This window comes from Pholcus phalangioides, unplaced genomic scaffold (genome assembly GCF_987345545.1).
Source record: "Pholcus phalangioides strain wild (caught in Gottingen) unplaced genomic scaffold, Ppha-v1.0 ptg000003l_1, whole genome shotgun sequence".
Lineage (NCBI taxonomy): Eukaryota > Metazoa > Arthropoda > Arachnida > Araneae > Pholcidae > Pholcus > Pholcus phalangioides.
The window spans coordinates 28608347-28630132 of NW_028301596.1; the positions used below are offsets into that span (position 1 = coordinate 28608347).

The 21786-nt window shown below is 35.6% G+C and overlaps 1 protein-coding gene across 4 annotated transcripts in view; it reads left to right on the top strand.

Annotated features, from left to right (window-relative positions):
- LOC149088357 (sorting nexin-13-like) overlaps positions 1 to 21786 on the top strand; it is a 360452-nt gene that overhangs the window by 263295 nt on the left and 75371 nt on the right. For all 4 annotated transcript variants that reach the window (XM_089247374.1, XM_089247371.1, XM_089247378.1 and 1 more), the window contains 3 exons: positions 7648 to 7703; positions 7824 to 7937; positions 13164 to 13268. In XM_089247374.1, coding sequence (XP_089103500.1) covers positions 7648 to 7703; positions 7824 to 7937; positions 13164 to 13268 — 275 coding nt within the window. The remainder of the gene's footprint in view (positions 1 to 7647; positions 7704 to 7823; positions 7938 to 13163; positions 13269 to 21786) is intronic.

The window sequence follows — 21786 nt, forward strand, 5'->3', positions numbered from 1 at the left end:
CAATGGATATAGAGCAGCTTTTTCAAAGTATGCGTGACTGTTTCTAGAAGTATCGCCAACCTTTATGTAGGGTGTCGCAGCAAGCTAGCGATATTGATTTGTGCACCTATTTATGCTTTGTTCTTTTATATGGGAAAATTGCTATTAATCTATCCTGAAGAGCCGCTGACGAATCATGAATTAGGCAAGGGAGCCGTGGTTGACAACAGTTTGTGAACCATTGGTATAGGGAAAAGTGTTCCACTGAGAGAGGGATTAACTTCACAAAATATTTGGGCTTACCAATGCTAAAATAAGGAGGAGAGATATCTTGTCAATGCCACTCAAAGGGTTGAGATTCGTCTGAAATCAGCGATGAAACGTACTGTCTCAAGTCTATTGCTGTGACTGCCGCTGTGGTATTGAGATTCTATGATGCTCATTTTATTCTCATGCTTAATGAATATACAGGGTGTATGGGAAAATCCCTTGGACCTGAAATGACTTGCATAGCTGTAGCTCTTTTTGTTTGCAACTCCTTACATGGAAAGGGTCCCAAAGATACGTCTTCAAAAATTTTAATTAATTAAAAAATCGCCTTCAGTGCAATATTTGAGCTATGTTCAAATGGTGATTGGTATTGCTTTAGCAATACGAGCATATATGTTCTGGCGTCCTAGAATGTATGACTTTTAAATTTTAACAATTTTTACAACTGAACTTTAGAAAAAAAAGGTAAGACTTTTTTTTTTCGAAAAATGATTTTTTCTCAATCTAATTACTCATTTAGTACAGTACCAACATTAGAGGTATTTTGTTTCGACATTCGAGTGTTCCTGCATAAAAACATTTAGGAGCACAAAGGTCTGAAAATTTATGATGTAGGCTATGATGTTGCTTGCAGCCCTGATAGTTCATTCTCTGATAAGAAAATGTGTTTGCCAACTATTAAATGAATTATATCTGAGGTTTAGACTGATTGCAGCTAGCGTTGCTAATATTCAACAACCTATACAAGGGCATCTTTTTGAATTTCGAATATTCAAATGTTGATATTACAATCTTGGATATTATTTGTGGCTAGAAAATCTTGGTTTTAAACAAGTAATAAGATTGGAATGCTCATATATAACTAATCCCACTTGAAGCGTTTTCAAAAACTCGTCATAAAAAACGTAGGCGGGAAAACACTTTAAACAGGAAATTTCAAGTGTTAGTAAAAGTTAGAATTATGAAAATAAGTCCTACTTAGCGAGAACTTTCCAAGTGGGAAAGTTAAATGGAATGCACTTTATTTTTGTGAATCCCAGTACTTGATTCCTTTTATTACTATTATTTACATTAGTTGTGCAAAAACAATGAAAGATTCGAAAAATGATCAAAGTTATCGAATTGTAACATCTTTGATAAAGGTGATGAAACACTTTAAAAGTATGTCTATTCCATATAATTCAAGCAATGATGAAGTAAGTGTAAGCAGGTGGACCATGCTAATTATCATTAGCCATTTATAAATTTTGTCGAATTGATTAAAATGCAATTTCCTTTCAATATATCGTGTTTGATTAAGATCTCAACTATCAAAGCGTTCCTGAAATGATGAAAAAATAAGTGTAATAAAACAAGTTTTTCCTGAACAATTTTTGCCCTTCAGTTTAAGTTGGGGAGTGACTGCATAAAATTTTTTTGGAGGGCTGCAAAACTTTTTTTTTGCACTGGGGTGCAAAATTCCTAAGCTCTGCCCTGTCTGGAAGTGACAACAGTGTTATGGTCGAGATTGCACTTCAACTTTTTAGGTCCTTTTCAAGAAAAGAAATTCATGATAATTGACTCATTTTCAAAGTGGTGTGAAATTAAGATAATGTCGCCAGAACCGCATCATGTGTTATTGACGTGCTGCATGAAGTGTTTGCCACTCATGGTATCCAGATTCTATATGTCGGTTAGCAGAGAGATCACTGTTTTGATTTCTCAAGTATTGAAAATTCCTTGAATCCAACTCCATTCGTGTTGTACTAGTTGCACCTCACAGAGCTACGGGAAACGGGCAAGCTGAACGTTTCATTAAAACCACCAAAGATTCATTAAAATACACTGCTGGCCACCGTAAATGCAACACCCTGAAGGAAGCATGCAAATAATATGAAATTTACAACATGCATTAGCGGAGGTGAGATATGCAAATGATTAGAATTTCAGCGCAGACGCACTTCACGCGCGCCTGTGGCGCCACTTCAAAGCGCTATTTAAGGCTTGGAGATTTCGACGATTTGAAGTACGGCAATTGTGTTTTTCTTGTGGTTTTTTTCAAAAAAACAATCAATTATGCCTCGTAGAAAACAGCGATCATCTTTTGATCAAGTATCCGAGTTCGACAGAGGAAGGATAGTGGCCTACCGAGATTGTGGATTATCTTTCAGGGAAATCGGTAGTCGTGTTGGACGAAACCAAACAACTGTAATGCGGATATGTGATCGTTGGATGCAGGAGGGTACGACGGACCGATGTGTTCGATCGCATCCACCTCAGTGCACCACTTCACGTGATGACAGGAGTATTGTGCGTATGGCAGTGACGGATCGCTCGGCCACATCACGAACCATAGCACAGCACATTCAGTCTGTACCGCATCATCTAGTGTCTGCGCGTACCATTCGACGCCGTTTATAGCAGAGTGGTCTGTCTGCAAGACGTCCATTGCTTCGTCTACCCTTGACGCAGAACCACAGACGTCTCCGCCGCCAATGGTGCGATGAAAGAAGGATGTGGACGGCACAATGGAATGAAATTGTCTTTACTGACGAGTCACGCTTCTGTCTGCAACACCACGATGGTCGGATTCGAGTCTGGAGACACCGTGGAGAGAGGATGCTGAACAGCTGCGTTATGCACCGCCACACTGGTCCTGCACCGGGTATTATGGTATGGGGCGGTATTGGATATCACTCTCGCACTCCTCTAGTACGCATTGCCGGTACTTTAAAAAGCCAGCGCTACATCTCCGAGGTGTTGGAGCCAGTTGTCCTTCCTTACCTTCAGGGCTTGCCCACAGCCATATTTCAACAGGATAATGTGCGACCACACGTGGCACGCATTGTCCAAAGGTTCTTCGTCAATCGCCAGATTGAATTGCTTCCCTGGCCAGCTCGCTCTCCGGATCTTTCGCCGATAGAAAACATGTGGTCCATGGTTGCTCAACGATTGACCCAGATTACATCCCCAGCTGCCACACCAGATCAACTTTGGCAACGTGTGGAAGCTGCTTGGTCTGCTGTACCCCAAGAACACATCCAAAGTCTCTTTGAATCAATGCCGAGGCATGTGGCAGCGGTGATCTCCAACAATGGCGGCTACTCTGGCTACTGATTTTGGCAGGAACTACACTTCACAGAAGTCTATAAATTTAATCATTTGATGCTTGGTCAACATGTTATCTACAAAATAAATATTGTTGCGATATCTCTTGTCTTTCTTGGTGTTGCAATTTGGGTGGCCAGCAGTGTACATCGTATTTGGCTCATGGCAAAAGTGCCTCTCCCAGTTCCTATTATATCAGCATATTATGCCATGCAGTTCCACAGGATTCAGTCTGGCGGAACTGTGGAAGGAGATTACGCACCTGCTTAGACTGCTTGCATCTTGATTTCATGAGAAATCAATGCAAAAATCAAGAGCTGAAATTCAAGTGTGATTATCAGAAAGTGAATTGATTCTCTATGGAAGATCCAGTTTATGTGAAAAACTGTGTAAAGACTGTGTTGGGTCCCAGCTACTGTCGTCAAACTGTGCATTCTCAGCCACATCTCAAGTCACTTTTTCAATCCTCCCAGTAATTGAAGAAAACCTCTGCAGCTCTGGGTATTATAGCTAGTTTATTTATAATATATCCCATCAAAATTTTTATGGCTTGTGATGCCATATCAAGCAATCAACTGTGTGTGGCTTATATGCCAGAGTTCTCTCCCCTTGTGCATGTGGCTTATATGTCAGAGTTCTCTCCCCTTGTGCATGTGGCTTATATGCCAGAGTTCTCTCCCCTTGTGCATGTGGCTTATTTACCAGAATTTTGTACCTGGTGTGGCCCGCGACACTGCATCTGACCATTATTCTTGAACAGACAGTAGGTGACCACCCCTGATTTAGAGAAATGAAAAAAATCAGCTTTATTTAAAGCTGATTTTTTTTCATTTCAACTTTTCAATTTAAATTCACTTTAAAGTGAATTTAAAATTATTTTAAATAATTCACCAAAGATCAATTATTAACCTTCATAATTAGAGAACTCTGTTTAATCTGCTTCTAATGGCAAAATACGAAATCGGATACCAGATAAATACCTATGTGTAACTGATACATGACTGACCGCTCATGTCCCGACAATTAGGGGCATATGGGTTTATCGGAATTTTGATTAAGGAGAAAGGGTCCTGACAATGGCATAGAGACATGTTGTCCAATAAGCATATCATTATGAATCACTTAAATTTAAGTAAGGAAAGAATAAACTGACAAGCTGATGTGTTTTCATGTTGCAAATTGGCACTGTCTTGTTCACATTTATTCAACCTGCCAGTCTGAAATAAGTGCAATACAATTTCAAATGCAGAGATTGCTATTAATTGGCTATATAAACATAGACATTTTTAACACAGGTACTGGTATTCAATCAGATTATCAGGATATGTTATCCAGTCATGGATTTACCCCTTTAATACTAAAAATTACAAGGCCTCTCTCTAACTCTTGCATCGATCACATCTTCATTTGTAACTTAATTAAAATAAAGGAAATTTCTTCAATTTTAACTACAGACCTAACAGATCATTGTCCAATTTCATGTAATCTGAAAATCGACTAATCCCAATACTGATAATACTAACAAGAAACATTTCAAAAAACTGATTTGACGTATTTCAGATTATCTATAGCATTATAATTTTGTTTTTGCAAGTAAAGGTCCAGGATTTGTTTTTGATGAAATTATCTTTAAACTTGAAACCATAGTTAACAATCACGCAGTATACCCTCAAATTAACCCAACTAAAAAGCAACATAAACCATGGATTACCCTAGAATTAGTTGATCTGACTAAGATGAAACAAACTTTTTTTAAAATCTAAAAAATACCCATTTGACATTTTAATTCAAAATGCTTACAAAAACGTTACAAATTATCTCAAGAATCAAATTAAAGCAATGAAAAAAAATATATTATTCAACTCAATTTTCAAACTGCACTACCCCCATCCGAACGTTGGAAATTAATAAACACAATACTTGAATCTGATAAAAAAAACAATCATACCTTCCGAGACTAATTTACAGTTCCTAACAAATAATTTTAATTACCACTTTATAAATATTTCACAACAAAATCATGAACATGATAGTTTTGAGCAATTCATTACTCACAGTGATAAAACCATTTTTCTACCTCCCACTGACAGTAATAAAATCCAGAAAATAACAAAATCACTCGAAGACAATGGCTCTTGTTACAATACTTTAACTACAAAAATTCTCAAAAGTCTTCCTGAATGTATGTTTCAACTACTGGCAGACCTAATTAATTTACTTACAATAATTGCATTGAAAGAGGAGAATTTCCTGAATCAATCAGCTATTGTTATTTCTATTTTTAAAATCGGTGACCCAAAGAACATTAGCAACTACAGGCCTATTTTAAAATTAATTGAAACACTAATTAAAGACATGATTTATTCTTTTTTAAATAACAATAAATGTGTTTCTAATAATCAGCATGGTTTTCTCCCTAATAGAAACACAGAATCTGCTTTTTTAAACTTTTCTGAAGACATCTACATGAATATTGATCAATCCAGAAATACAATAGGCATTTTTCTTGACATAAGAAAAGCATTTGACAGTGTAAATCTGTATTGTAAATATTGTTATTAAAGCTGTATTCGTATGGAATAAGGGGCAATGCTTTTAGTTTTCTCAAATCTTATCTCACCAACAGAACTAAAGTCAAGTGCAATCATTATTTAAGTAATGCCATGGAGCACAACAATAAAAGCTTATGGTCATCATATTGACTGCTATAAATATACTCTTTCAGGTAAGAGGTAAGATTGCAGATGAATACTGAAAACAAGGGAAAACATCGAGGTCACTGAATGAATCACGTGTTCAGGGGAATAGGAAAGCCTCCTCGGGGGTGTCATGTCACAGAATTCCATACGTGCGTAAAACTTTAGGGGCGATGAAGAACCTCAAGAAGTTTGAATTTTGGGGGAAAAAATTAGGAATGGCATTTCTTCACATAAAGACATATTTTAAATTCTATTACGATGGAAATTTCAAAAAAACAATTGTGTTCCCCCCTACTATACACATGTACATTGCTCTCTAACCTATACCCTTCTATCGAGGGAGAGCCAAATCTTCCCTTACATCCATTATTGACGTATCTAAAAATGATTTTGGGTCAGAGCCAATGTTATCTGCCAACCTAGATTCAACTTTTTATTATTCCTTATTGCTTTCTTCAATGTTGTTCTTTTATCAGTAAACAATCATAGGTCACCTTGTCCACTTTTGTACTTTCTGAATGTTCTTTTCAAGATAAAGGTTATGCACACTATCCATGAACCATAGAGGGTGTGATGTACGAACATGCTTTTTTCGAACAAAGGGTTTGATGTCGTTCGAAATAGAGGACAAATTCATACTAAATTCTTCCCATTGACTTACCACCCTGGCGGATTCTAACCGGTCTTTGAAAACTTCTGCTAACCTCTCTCTCTCTCAAAACATCAAAGTCAGTTCTCCGAAAACAAGGAACCAGTCTTTTGTTATCAAGCTTACCCGAAGAAAAGTTAGTGAAAACTGGGGACACGATGATCACTGGAAGAAAACTCGTTCCCCACCAAAACATGTTCAAGAAGATCTTCAGAACTAGCAAGAACTAAATCCAAAATAGCAGTACTCCTAGTGGTTTCTGATACTTGCTGCTACAAAACATTTTCGAGCACCAACTTAAGAAAGTCTCTTTCATACTGATCTCTAGATGAAAGGTTCTCCTAATCAATACCTGCGTAATTGAAATCCCCTAGTATATATATGAGAACCCTCTTACCCTTAAACATGTTGGAAATTTCATCATGAAGTTTGGCGATGTAGTTTGGATCCCTATTCGGTGGATTGTAACAAACCCCAACAATAAGTTTATGACGTCTTTTGTTTTCAAGCTCAGCCCATATAGTTTCAGTATCACTTCTCTGCATGTTACACTCTCTAACCTTCAATCATGATTTCACATATATCAACACTCCACCCCCTTTCCTATCAGATCTATTTCTCAAAAAAGTATCGTATTCTGAGATGTATAAGAAAGATGAATTCTCATCGTTTGCCCAAGATTCTGTAATGGCTATGGGTATCCAACTTAGACAGGTTTTACTGCATTATGATTAAAAAAGAATATAAATAGATAAAAATTTAAAAGAATAACATACTTTTTTCAATCGGTTTTGTGTGTTGCTAAAAAACTCTGTTCAAAATAATCTTCAGCATCTTATATCACTGCATTTGCATAGCTGCTTTCATCTCTCCTAGTGAAATCGAAAAATATATTCATATCATTGCTATTAATGAAATTAATTTCAACTAGTTAATTTATTTTCCAATATTTTTATTTTGCAGATTTTATGTCCAGTGTTTCTGCACAGGGCTATGTATATTTCTATCATTCTGTTGAGGTATGTTTTATTATACCCTTCCCACTATTTGTTTTTAATTTATTTTTTTCTACAATTTGTCTATCTCTAATATATAATATATATAACACTATTCTTAAGTTTTTATCTTTGCTTTTTCAGGGATTTAGAGTTTCAGCTGAGCAAATGCTTTCTCAAGCAACTCCATCTCCATCAGACTTGGAAGGTATCAGAGAAGCTGCTGTTCATATATATGACTTATATTTTGCAGAAAATGTAAGTTCTCTTTCGCATGAAGTGTGGTGGCTTTATGGCTTTGTGTCACTATGACTGTACAATGTGTATTTTATGTTTCATACATTTGCAGACTGAAGTGATCTTACCTTGTTTTATCTACATTCAAATCGAAAGCTCAGTATTTTTATTTCATACATTATGTTAATGAACTGGAACATTCATGTTACAATATTTTTTGTGCAGATTAAATGCCATTGTTGTTTATAGAAAGAATTTTATCCCTAAACTTATCCATATTCACAGCTCCAGGTAGTAGGAAGGCTCTTTTTTTCTTAGAAAATTTTGCATATGCATGTCAACTCCAGTAGATTTTTCACTCGAAGTACAATAATACCTCAGCTAATTTAAAAAAGATTTAATTGTTAAAAAGTTTGGTTGAATAAATCAGTATTTCAGGGAAGGAAAATTCATCTCTGTCCAGGGTTGGTAAAAAAACCGTTTTTTTTTTAAAAAACCAAAAAACCGGTTTTTTTAAAAAAAAACCAAAAAACTGAGTTTTTTTGGTTTAAACCGGTTGTTTTGTTTTAAATAGTATTAACATTAAAAACAATGAAATTTCTGAAAAATCATTCAAACTTCCAATAATTAATTAAAATAAAATGTTTATTAATAAAATTAACACTATTTCCATACTTAATTAATCAATATTTCTTACATTTTAACAAAAACCAACTTTTGCAATTTAATTATTTTTGCTTAACTCAATGGATTACTGTGTGTTTGAAAATTCTTTCAATGTTATTATTAATCATATAGTATATAAAGGTTTTTCTCCAGTTACTTTCAGTATACTTAATTAGGAAGCTATTTTGCAAAAACTAATAAAAATTAGGTGAATATAATGTATTTAATGAAGCATAAATAATGCAGATTAATTAGCAATGATTTACGATATACAGGGTGATTATAACTAAGGTTCTGATTTCAAAACACTGTAAAAAAAGAACGATTGTCAAAATGACTTGAAAATTGACATGAATATTCCTGAAAAAATTCAATTTTATTTGGTAAAGGGGAAAAAATACTTGAAAATGTAAAATTAATCACATCATCCAACATGTGGGAAATTTGCTCACAGAATGGAAACGATAGCCAGTCATGGCAGAATGATACCTTAATTATAGCATTGCACGATTTCATAATTCATGGAAACATCACAAAAAACAAAGTAATTGAACAAATAATTACAACTTACTTAAGAAATGTTAAATATGTTGTCCAACCTGAGGTTGAAAGCACAAAAATTGTTGTTCAACAACATAATCGGAGTATGCCATGGTCATGATGTGGATGTGCTTGCAATTCAGCTTTATTAAACCAAACGCCCCTTCCCCCCCCCCCCCCGTTAATATTCCTGAAGAACTTCTAACATATAGGGAATGTGCTGGAGATTCCAATTCACCAAAGTCTGACCATGACCACTGTTTATAACATTTTGAGCTACACCCACAGCCAGAAGTTACAAGGGTTAAGATGCATCCTGTCAAAATGGGTCTTCAGCAGCTTCTTTGCTGGTATTGCAATTTGCATCTTAATAGAAGTTCTATCCACACACTGATGCTGTGGAAGTGCTGAAATGATGTGGTTGCACAAAATAGACTATACTGCTGTCCAAGTACAGCATCATCTACTTGCACATTTTGCACTACTTGTACTTTTTTTCCTTTTGCAAAAGAAACTTCCATTGCTTCAGGAGTATCCATGCAAATTTTCAAGTCATTCTGATCAGTACTTATTGTATAGTTTTGGAATCAAAACTTAAATTATAATCACCCTGTATATAGCTGATTATTTTTCATACACTGAAGAGCCAAAAAAACCTGTACACCTTCCTAATATCGTATAGGGCCCCCGCGAGCACGTGAAGTGCCGCAACACGACGTGGCATGGACTAGACTAATGTCTGAAGTAGTGCTGGAGGTAATTGACACCATGAATTCTGCAGGGCTGTCCATAAATCCGTAGGAGTGAGAGGGGGTGGAGATCTCTTCTGAACAGCACGTTGCAAGGCATCCCAGATATGTTCAATAATGTTCATGTCTGGGGATTTTGGTGGCCAGCGGAAGTGTCTAAAGTCAGAAGAGTGTTCCTGGAGCTACTTTGTAGCAATGCTGGACGTGTGGGGTGTCACATTGTCCTGCTGAAATTGTCCAAGGCCGTCAGAATGCACAATGGACATGAATGGGTGCAGGTGATCAGACAGGCTGCTTACGTACCTGTCACCTGTCAGAGTCGTATCTAGACGTATCAGGGGTCCCGTATCATGCCTACTGCACACGCCCCATACCATCACAGAACCTCCACCAGCTTGAACAGTCCCCTGTTAACATGTAGGATCCATGGATTCATGAGGTTGTCTCCATACCCGTACACGTCCATCAGCTTGAAGCAATTGGAACCGAGACTCGTCAGACCAGGCAACGTGTTTCCAGTCCTCAACAGTCCAATGTCTGTGTTGTCGGGCCCAGGCAAGGCGTAAAGCTTTGTGTCGTGCAGTCATCAAGGGTACACGAGTGGGCCTTCGGCTCCGAAAGCCCATATCGATGATGTTTCGTTGAATGGTTCGCACGCTGACACTTGTTGATGGCCCAGCATTGAAATCTGCAGCAATTTGCGTAAGGGTTGCACGTCTGTCACGTTTAATGATTCTCGTCAGTCGTCGTTGGTCCCGTTCTTGCATAATATTTTTCCGGCCGCAGTGATGTCATAGATTTAATTTTTTACCGGATTCCTGATATTCACGGTACACTCGTGAAATGGTCGTACGGGAAAATCCAAATTTCATCTCTCGTGCGCCGACTATAACACCACGTTCAAACTCACTTAAATCTCGATAACCTGCCATTGTAGCAGCAGTAACCGATCTAACAACTATGCCAGATACTTGTTGTGTTATATAGGCATTGCCGACCGCAGCGCCGTACTCTGATTGGCTCCATATGTCTTTATTTGCATACGCATGCCTGTACCAGTTTTTTTTGGCTCTTCAGTTTAAATCTGTTACTACTACACGGTAGAACCTTGATTAACTGGGCTTAACAGTCTGAAAGTATAAAAAAAACAACTATTGAATATTAAGACTGGGAGATATACAGTAGAAGATGTGCTACTTCTTATGGGAAAGAAAATGAAAATGTATGTGAGGTAATGTAACTACTAGTACACTGGTCTTTGTTCTTTAAGGACAGTTGGTGTCTTTATTGGATTATAGGACCACCTGCCCCTAGCATGATGGTATCACTACTGTAGCTGCTTCTTTGTGAAGGGAAAAAGAAACCCTGTGAGATAATACACCACTACATTTAGATGTGTGATGCAATCCTTATTCGTGAATTTGCTAAATATAGAGCATCAGAATGTAGCCAAAGGTTAGAAACTGTTGTAAGAATGAGAAATTTTGGCTTTTATATATAACTTTAAATAACTAAGATACTTCATATGAAAAATATATATATATTCTGGCCACTTTTATGAGACTTTTCGAAAAAAACCACTTATAAAATCTTATGTCATTTAAAGATATGCCATCTGAATGTACCCCAAGGATATAAAATGTGGTAGAAATGAAACATTTTGGCTAATAATGAACCAATATGATATTTTTCAAGTTAAAAAATTATAGTTAGGCAACTTATATTTGATTTTTTGAAAAAAACCAAACTGGTTTTTTTTTAAAAAAAACCACTTGGTTAAAACCAAGGTTTAAACCAAACAACCCTGTCTCTGCCCTCACGAAAACTCAAACCCTGGTCTACTAACTAAGCTATGAAAGCAGATAGAATCCCCCTTGGAATGTATGCTGAATGGCACCATGCAATAGATGGCGGCAACATTCTGTTAATAGCTGAGAAATGACATCAAGGACGTCTTTTTAAATGAAAGAAAGTCCCCAATATTTCATTGGGTTCAATTATTAGAGCATATTTGGTACATAATTTACCAACTTCACTTGGTTTTTCACTTCCTGGGGCATCATATTGATCCTGTACACTACTTTTATTTTATTTGTGACAGTATTCTGTCTAAAAATTATGGAATCAAATGCTTATTGCACTTTACAAAGTGTCTTTACTCCAAAACTTAAAAGACTGATGACAAAAGCACCAGCAAGAACATAAAACAAGCACAACAACTTAAATACATTAAGGGCTACAAATGCACTTGCAACACACAGTGCTGTCTTAAGGCATGGGCCCACCCGGGCACCTCAAGTGAAGAAGGGGCCTCACAAAATTGAGATCTGGTTGAAGTTTTCAAGAATTTGCCTCGTAGGACCTTAGAAAAATCACTTGGTCCGGGGGCCCATGATGCTCTTAAGACGGCCCTGGCAACACACATTCCAGCATGTACTGATTTGTTAGAAATTCTGCAGAGGAATGTATGTACGAGGTGCATGTACGGTTAAGTAAGTATTCATTTACAAAAAGCTGCAGTTACTTTTGCATTCAAATATTTTTGAAGTAATATTTCACCCAAGTAACATATTTCCCTTTCATATGTTTTCAAGTTCTTTGTTAGGGCATGCTCACTTCATCATAGTTCTGATATATCTTGATTTTCATACATTGAATGGTACTACAAGTAATGTTATAAAAATTGACATGAATGTCGCTCTCCACTTGTTAATACAAGATATACAGAAGACTGGATGTTGTGAAGATATTTATTATTTGAGATGTTAATTTTTTTAAGGAAGGAAAAAACTCATCTCTGCCTCTACCGGGAGTCGAACCCGGGTCCCTCGATTGCCGGACGAGTGCTCTGACCACTAAGCTACAGAGGAGATAGAGATTTTCCTTCGCTAGAGCGTATATATGCCGAACGGAACCATGCAATGGACAGTGAAACCGATCAGCTAATAGTTCATTGCACGGTTCCGTTCGGCATATATACGCTCTAGCGAAGGAAAATCTCTATCTCCTCTGTAGCTTAGTGGTCAGAGCACTCGTCCGGCAATCGAGGGACCCGGGTTCGACTCCCGGTAGAGGCAGAGATGAGTTTTTTCCTTCCTTAAAAAAATTAACATCTCAAATAATAAATATCTTCACAACATCCAGTCTTCTGTATATCTTGTTATAAAAATGATATGTGTATGTATTGGTGCTGATTGATAAAAAAAATAGTTTTTTAGAATTTTTGCATGAAAATTGCTCTTATAAGTATTTAAATAGAATGAATTATATTTTTTTAAATATATCTTTGAAGGCAGCATTGAAAGTGTGGCTCGACGAATCACTTTTAAAAAAGTTGTATAAAAGAATTAAGACTGAAATTCCTTGTAGCACTTGGTTTGATGAAGCTCTGGCAAAGGTATCATTTGTTTCTTAGCTTTTTTGTCTTGCATTGAAATCATGAAAATAATTTTTTCAAAAACTTGATTTCCAGTATTTTCTTATTAAGCTAACTCAATTCCCTTAGGGCAGAAAAATTCTGAAAATGTCACAATTATATTGTTGGTATTGCATTATGGTAATTGTTGGCATTTATCAAAAAGAGAACATCTCTCTCTCTCTTATGAGATAGCGCCAAAAATATTGTTCACTAGCCATAATACCCGGCGCTGCCCGGGTTTTCTTTAATGAGGCTTTTTGGATCACATGATATCGCCCTCTTTCTTTGCGGGACATGCAAACCGTATCTAAGTTAACCAATATGGCGACTTCATGACATGAACAAATCTAGATTTGAAGAAACATAGAAACAAATTTTTTTCCCTTTTTTTAAGGGGCGCTAGGTATTTCGATCCCCCTCCCAAACTTCAAGTTATCTATTTCTGTCTGTTTCTGCTTCCAAAAATACTTAATTTAATCTGTGGCATTTCTTCTATGTATTTTACGAACCCATAATTGATTTTAAAACAACTTAAACTATATCAATTTATGAAAATTATCATTAATCATTTTCTGAATATCAAAAGACAATACAGAGAACTTAATTTTCATGCTTGAGAAGATATAAATAAAAAGTTGAAATCAATGTTATTGCCTGGATATCCAACTCAAAAGTAGGTCCGGCTAATTATTTCATATTTAATCTCCTGGGCTTCATATATCTCTAAGCGAACTCAATATTTCAAAAATCGAGAATTCAATACAATTTTTAAAATTATTGATGTGACAGAAAACACCACCAAGTTTCCGCATTTCTACATTAAAATCGGCAATTTTAGCACTGATTTCTATGAGGATCACCCTTTTCCTGAGCCTCAAAGCGATGCTGATGATGATTATGACGTCATTCAAAAAACTTCATTACTGGGAGTATTGAAAATGTCTCAAACCATTATAAAGGCATAAAACACGTCTGAAACGCCTTGCTAGGGAACCACGGTAACCAAAGTATAAAAAGTAATTTGAGAGTGATTGTTGAGGTCCAAAAACCATTGTTGCCTGACAGTTTTTTTCCCATTTGGGGCACTTGACCTACTCTGACAAAATTTTAAAGTAGCCTATCGTTCAAGTCGGGTCCCATTTGGTATATATGTAAAATTTGGTAACAATAGATCTAAAATTGTAGATTTGTATAGAGAACATACACACACACACACACACACACACACAGACAGAAAATGAATTTTATATATATAGATTGAGGGGGGGTTTTGTATAGCTTTGTTCACATGCCTGAATAAATGAGTACCTCGTATATCATATAGATTAAACTGCATTTGACCTGTGCAACCATTGTTATTCTCTTGCTCTCAATCCCCATTCCTTTGTTTGTTGTATAAAACTTGATTTGTTTTACTGAAAATAAGTTCCTCTTATTTATAGAGTAGCTGCATTTTTCGTTTATATTAACCCATGACAGGTAACCAAAAGATGACTATTACAATAGTAGATCATTTATTCAAGTTTAATAACTATTTTTTAACATTATTATTAATAATTTTCTTTCCCTCCATAAAACACCTGGAACCTAACATAAAACCTACCTGCGATTAAAACATAATTGGCATGTGGTAAACTGACCCTAAAGCAATATATATTCTCTCCTGTGCACACTCTTGCTTCCCTTCCTTCCTTTTTTAACCCCTCCTCATTTTTGCCCTGTTTTTATATCATTTTGTGTTAAATATTACCCCTTGATTTTTTTTTTTTTCCATTCCACACCAAGATTCAACAACAAAACTTTTACTTCATTGCCTAATTTGACCCTATAATTTTTGATTCAGGATCTGTTCCAGAGCTAATTTATACCTGACTTGTGACTGAAGATTATTCCTACTTTCCTTTTGCTGCCTGATACTTCCAATGTCGTCTCTGCATGTTTATCATTCTATAGTCAACAATTATTATAACAACCCCACATTATAGTTGCCATTCCATTACAATGACCAGTAGGATAAGTCCCAAATGCTTTCATATAAAAAATATCCCATATATACATTCAAACCTTGGCACTGCATCGCCAGGGTAACATGTCACTCCACTTACCGTGTCACTTTTTGGAAATCCTTATCCTCTATGGGACTCTAATGTTATTAAGCTCCTGATAGTGCATCACCCACTCCACTTAATGAGTCACTTTTGTGAAAGCACCCTTTCCAAAATTACCAATAAAATTGGAAACTCTTTGTACAATATACACGATAAGTTGAACATTCACTCTTACCATGTCAAAAATTTACCGAGCGATCCAAGCAGAAGCCACTGAAGCTTCCATTTCCTTGTGCCCCCCCCCCCCCCCCACTGCAGGCTTGTTGACAGATTCTTTCAACGTTGGACGACTGCTTATTTAGGTCTTCAACTACCAATTCCAAACAAGTAAAACTCGCCAGTGTTTTTTCCAGTCAAAAATATATGGGTTTTTTTTTTAACTCATAAAGGATATTTTATTTTCATTTATGGTGTTCCAAGAGGATTAAACTTAAACTGTGATACAAGATGACAATGCCTTGGTTTCCATTAACATGCAGAAAAATTTGCGAATTTTTAAAAATGGAAAAAGGTAATATTTTGAGTTATATAAATGCATAATTATGTAGCAAATAAACATTAATTGATTAATAAAAACTTGAGTAATAAATTTTCATGACTGAACTCATTTGAATAACTAAAATTTTGTTTTTCTTGCTTGAATGCATCAATAAAAAGACAGGAATCAGCGAGGCCATGGTTTACTCTGTTTAACGAGTCACTCCGCTTATGAGGCCATATTTTTGGTCTTTGAAGAGTGACTTATTAATTTGGTTTGACTGTATACTTTTCAATATAATGGCCACTCGATATAACATCCATTTTAGACAGAATGATGGAGGTTGTTATAATGAGCGTCAACTGTATTACTTTTCAGTTCCATCTTCAGTCAAACATCTCATTTTATTACCTTTCTACAGCATAGCCTATGAATGACTAGATCATAAATACTACATATGAATGACTATTGATGGTAGTAGACTGAAATAGTAGAGAAGAAGCTAAGGTATATTATGGCATGTAGTCATTTACAAATTGTAACTTTTCCCACATCATAACCTGTAAATAACTTCATACCGTAATATACCTTACGTATCTGAGAGGCTCTTATATGCTGTCTTTGCTTTGTCTCAACTATTTAAGTCTACCACCCAAAATTCTTTTAACAACCTACATTCGGCCTAAGTCCTTTCTTATACATTTCATTCTTTTCTTCAACCTACCTTTTCTAAAGCTATGTATCTGTCAATTCCTGTTTATTACCTTTAATTAGCACAACTAGTTAATGTGGAGGTATAGTAAAAAAAAAAACACCTCATATGATAACTTCTTGCACTATAATTTGGCAATGATCTCATTTCAAAATCTTAACATCATCATAAATATGGTACCTGCAAATGAAGCGTTCTGTCAAACAATGGGCTAGGTCATTTTTTTCAAACTTTAGAAGAGAGACTATAAAATTATCCTAGAGGAAAGAAAATTTGTTACCCTGAAAGCATGATCGTTATTCCATGAAGGTAACTGAAATGGAATAACGACATCGACCATTTTTCCAATTATAGAACTCGTGATTGCAGCTATGTAAAATGACATAGCAATGACATATACAGATCTCCAGAGTTCCTGCTCTCCAAATTTGCTAAAAATTCTCTGGATTTTGACAAATTTAGATTTTCCCTCAGCTTTCACAATGTCATGATGTCAGTGACTATGGTTGCCATTAGGGCAGCAGTTCTACTTCAGACTACTTACAGCATGACTATGGCAGCCATATTTCATGGAATATACGTACTCGGTTGTTGACGTTGCTTCTATCGAGCATCAAAAAAGTCTTGGTGACTGCGTTTAAGCAAACTGTCAATGATGGGACTTTGTTTACTTAGCATTTATCTGCAATTATTTATCAGGAGATGGTCTTGGTTGCCGAAATTCCTGTATAATCAGCATATCATCCTATTAACAACAATGTTGCAAACACAATAACAGAGACAGATTGATTGTACAATTGTATTACATGATTTGGGATTCCACTGGAGGTTTTTTCTTCAGCAGCTTTACATTTTGAAATTGTTTTCTTTGATTAAATATGTCTACGAAAAGAAAATATACAACTGCTTTTAAGAGTTCGCATGCCAAAGATTATCCATCACTGATAGCATCCACAAAAAGAAACATTATTTTTATAAAATCATTTCTCTATTTTGCATTGTGGGAAAGACTGACATTGTGAGAAACATATGAACACTAAAAAGTACATGGATTATGCAGCTTCTATTGAGCAGAATACAAAAGTTAATTTTGCTGGCATAGAAAGGGACAATTCTGTGGTACATGCTGAGTCATATTTTACTGTATTCATTATCGAACATAATTTACCAATAAGTTGTGCAGCTCGTGCTGGACAAATTTTTTGAAATATATTCCCATGTGGTGATACAGCAAAAAAATATGGCAGTGCTCGCACAAAAACCACAGCCATTGTTAAAGAAATAAATAATTCATTTTTGACCTATGTAGAAAACAGCCATTTTTTATTGTTACTAATAAAAACAATGAAGTGGATGAAAAATTATTTCTAATTGTGGTTAGTTATTACAATGAAAAAACATGTCAGATATACAGAGCAATTTGTTATCTGTACCTGTATTGCAAGGAGATAGCACTGGATACAATATTGCTCATATTATATTGGATCACCTAAAATTCAATAGTGTACCATTACAGGATTATTTGGCCTTCGGAGCAGATAATGCTCCTTCATGATGGGCATGAAAGCAGGAGTGTTTGACATATTAAAGAAAGGGATGAGTCATTTAGTTACTATTGGGTGTAGCTGCCATTTAATAAATTTAGCAGCTAGGATCAGAATGCCTTCCAGTTAAAGTTGATGAGAAATGATAATTAACACACACACTACTACTACTTGGAGAGATGTTCAAAGTGTTAGGGAAAACGGAAGCATTTTCAATTTATATGCAATACAGAGATGAGGAAAATACTGAAACGTGTCCACACACAAGGCTTTTGTTGGGACAATGCCTAAATTGGCTGGTACAACAGTGGGAACCGTTGACTTCATTTTTTAAAGAAGAATTTAGGAACAATAATGAGCTTGTCAGTTCGTTGAAGTTCTACTAAATCCCTAAGAAAAACTAAATCATCAGAGTCTGCCTCTGAATCAAAACCATCAACACAACCTAAGATAACTAAGGAGAAGTCTTATCAAAAGTGTGAGATGACTGGAAAAGATTTGCCAAAACAAAGTGGGGTTCTTTAACATCAAAAAAGAATTTTCTTCTTATCAGAATTAAACACAGCATTCTGTTTGTTCCTTGTCAATGTGATCCTTTTATTTGAAGAACAGAATACTCAGCTACAATCACTTATTCCTCGCATTCATTTCTTGTATAACAGAAGAGACAATCTGAGGAATGACCCTGATTTGGTTATAAGGCAGTCTGCAACGAAGGTTGTAGAAAAACAGAAGGCGTGAATTTTTTTTTTTTTTTTTGATAGCTTCAGGAAGTACTTTGTCAGTCACAGTGTGTAATTATATTCCCCTTGAAAAATGATGTTCTTGTGAACTCTGAAGTCGCATCTATTGAAAATTTGTCTTTTTCAAATTTGACCTTTTTATTTTGGAAAAATTTCCTTGCCTTCTTCTGATTACTGCTGAAGATTCTGCTTTTGACATCCTGCAAAATCAGTTTCCTTAATTGCAAATGGAGGATATTCCAGATTGCATAAAAACTGAAAAACATATTGATGTGCCCTCATTGGGGAATTGATAAACTTTGCTGGCCTTTTTCTTATCAAAATAGAAATATAAGAAATGGCTCTTTCTGCTGCCATTTCTTATCAAAAGTCATGTTTAGAATATTTACTATTCCTTACAGCAATGCAGAATGTGAGCAGATTTTTAGTGTAGTGAATAAAACACTCGTGCTCACGTACACAATTTAAGGCATCTCTTTCAACTGAAATGCTGCAAGATATACTGACTATAAAATCAAAAGTGGCTTGCTGCAGTGTTGAGCATGTTGAACATTGTCAGAATGCACATGCACGTGATTGGCACATGTTTTTTTGGCGGCTGTTTGTTGGCGCCAACATATTTTTTGGCGATGTTTAATAATAGATATACTTAATTCTGCTAATACCTTTGTCCAGTGCTGTCTTAACAGCACGGCCTGGGGGCCTCAAGAGAAGAGGGGCCTCACAAAAATAAGATCCGGTTGAAATTTTCTAGGATTTACCAGGTAGGGCCTCCAAAAAACCACTTGGCCCGGGGTGCCCATGATACTCTTAAGACGGCCCTGCCTATGTCCACAATTGGTACAGTGGTTAGACCATGGAGCACAAATAATAAAGGTTGTGGGTTTGATTCCCTCTCAAACCTGGCCAAGATTTTTTTTCCCCCATTTCCATCTTTGTTTCTTAATGATCTTAAATTTTAATTTATTATTTTAAATTAATATTATTTTCTGGTTCAATCCAAATGTGGTTCAGCTGCATCAAATTGACAATGCTGATCCCTGCTATCATTTATTAATCAGGGGGTGAACTATCTCTGCAGTCCTTAGTAACTACTAGTCCTAATGAACTACCGGTCGGAGGACTGCAGCTAAGGACCGCTTCAACTACTAGTAGTTAAGAGGTACTATGAACTACCAGTCCTTAAGGTCACGTGACGTGAAACAGTAGTTAGAGGGAGAGAAAATTTTTGGTTTCGAGAGTAACAGATCGCTAACCAATCGGGATGCCGTTTGAAGCCTACAACTATTACTAATTATTTAACAATCATTTTTCCGCACTGGGTGGTGGCAGCGATTTCATGTTTACAACTGATTGTAAACAAACTTTTTTTTCCGAGGGACTCGCCACACATTTTTGTCACCCGTGCTTTGCAATTTTTTTTACTCTAACATCGCCAGCTAGTTTAATTATTTTGTAAACGTATATGAGACGTTGCATTTTTCATCTTGCGACTTTTTTTAGAATAAGATTCTGTATTTTTCTTGTCCGAGCTCATGGATCCCACTTTTAGATACTTGAAAAAGCGAGTATCTGGGACCCCAGCTGCATATAAGCGGGTCACATACTGATGAAATCAAAATTTGAAAAAAAGAAAATTCTTACAACAAAATGTAAATTTTAAATTAAGGTTACTGGCACTAGTTGAGCCTATGGTCGTAGTGTGCCTTTCCCTTTTTTTTTGGGGGGGGGGCTCTTCTTGAAAGGGTTATTATGCAAAATAATTGTAGATTTTTGGGCCCCCTATTCGCCTCGGGGGCCCTACTTGAGGCCCCAGCTGAATACTATTTTTAATATTGAGTGCAACTTTTTTTTAAGACCAATTTGTTAAAAATGATTTTTTCTTATCCATTTTTATTCCTTTTAAATTCATTGAAACAATGAATTGCAAATTATTTTCGGAGCAACTAAAATATTAAATTATTGATAATTTATAATTAAAAGAATTAACTGCCTTGCTGCGTATTGTAGTTCTATATTTTAAACTATGGGTTTCTCCTCAGTATTAAAAAATATCAGAACACGATTTTCTATGAATGAGCACTTACCTGTTAATGGAAGTGAATACTTCAATATTTAAAATATATATACGTCTATATTAAAGATCTTTCATCAATTTATCTGTTAAATATTTAGCTTCCAACAAATAATTTCACCTGATAACTTTCATTTTGACAATATATTTCATTTGAGTTGATTAGAAGATGAATGATCGATTGAAATTGATTAATAGAAACATGAATTAAATAACAACTTGCACATATGATTTGTCATACAAAAACATTTTATTTCAAACATATGTTCATAGGGAGTTATCATAATCACAATTTATTGGTTGTACTTTTCTTAGAAATCGCATCTTTCAAGAATATAATTTTTTAAGATTCATAAATTTTCATCTGCATCTTCAAATGTTGATTTACCTGAAATTAAAAAGAGGAAGGAAAAAAAACACTTTTATTATGCTTATCAATATTTAAATGTACTGTATATTTTATTTCAAATTATAACACAGTCTTTAGTTGTATAAGTAGAGATAATTCATGCACGAGTCGACTCGCCACCATTTTATCACAGTAGGATCCAAAATGTATAAACTGTGTTTTGCAAGGGAGGCCTGGCGTTCCACATAGATGAACATGTTCATGTCTAGATGTATTTACCTAGGGCTTGGCAAATCTTAAGAGCCAACATTGCAAAAAAAAATTCATACTGACACCTAAAATTTTCTATGCAGATCATAAAATATTTGGAGTTTATGTCTGAATCTTCCAACATGTGAAGATCATCACTAAGTGCTGAAAAAGTTGAATATAATTTTTTTTTACTTCGGATTATTTCTTCTAAAAATATGCTTGGCTGCCAAAAAATTT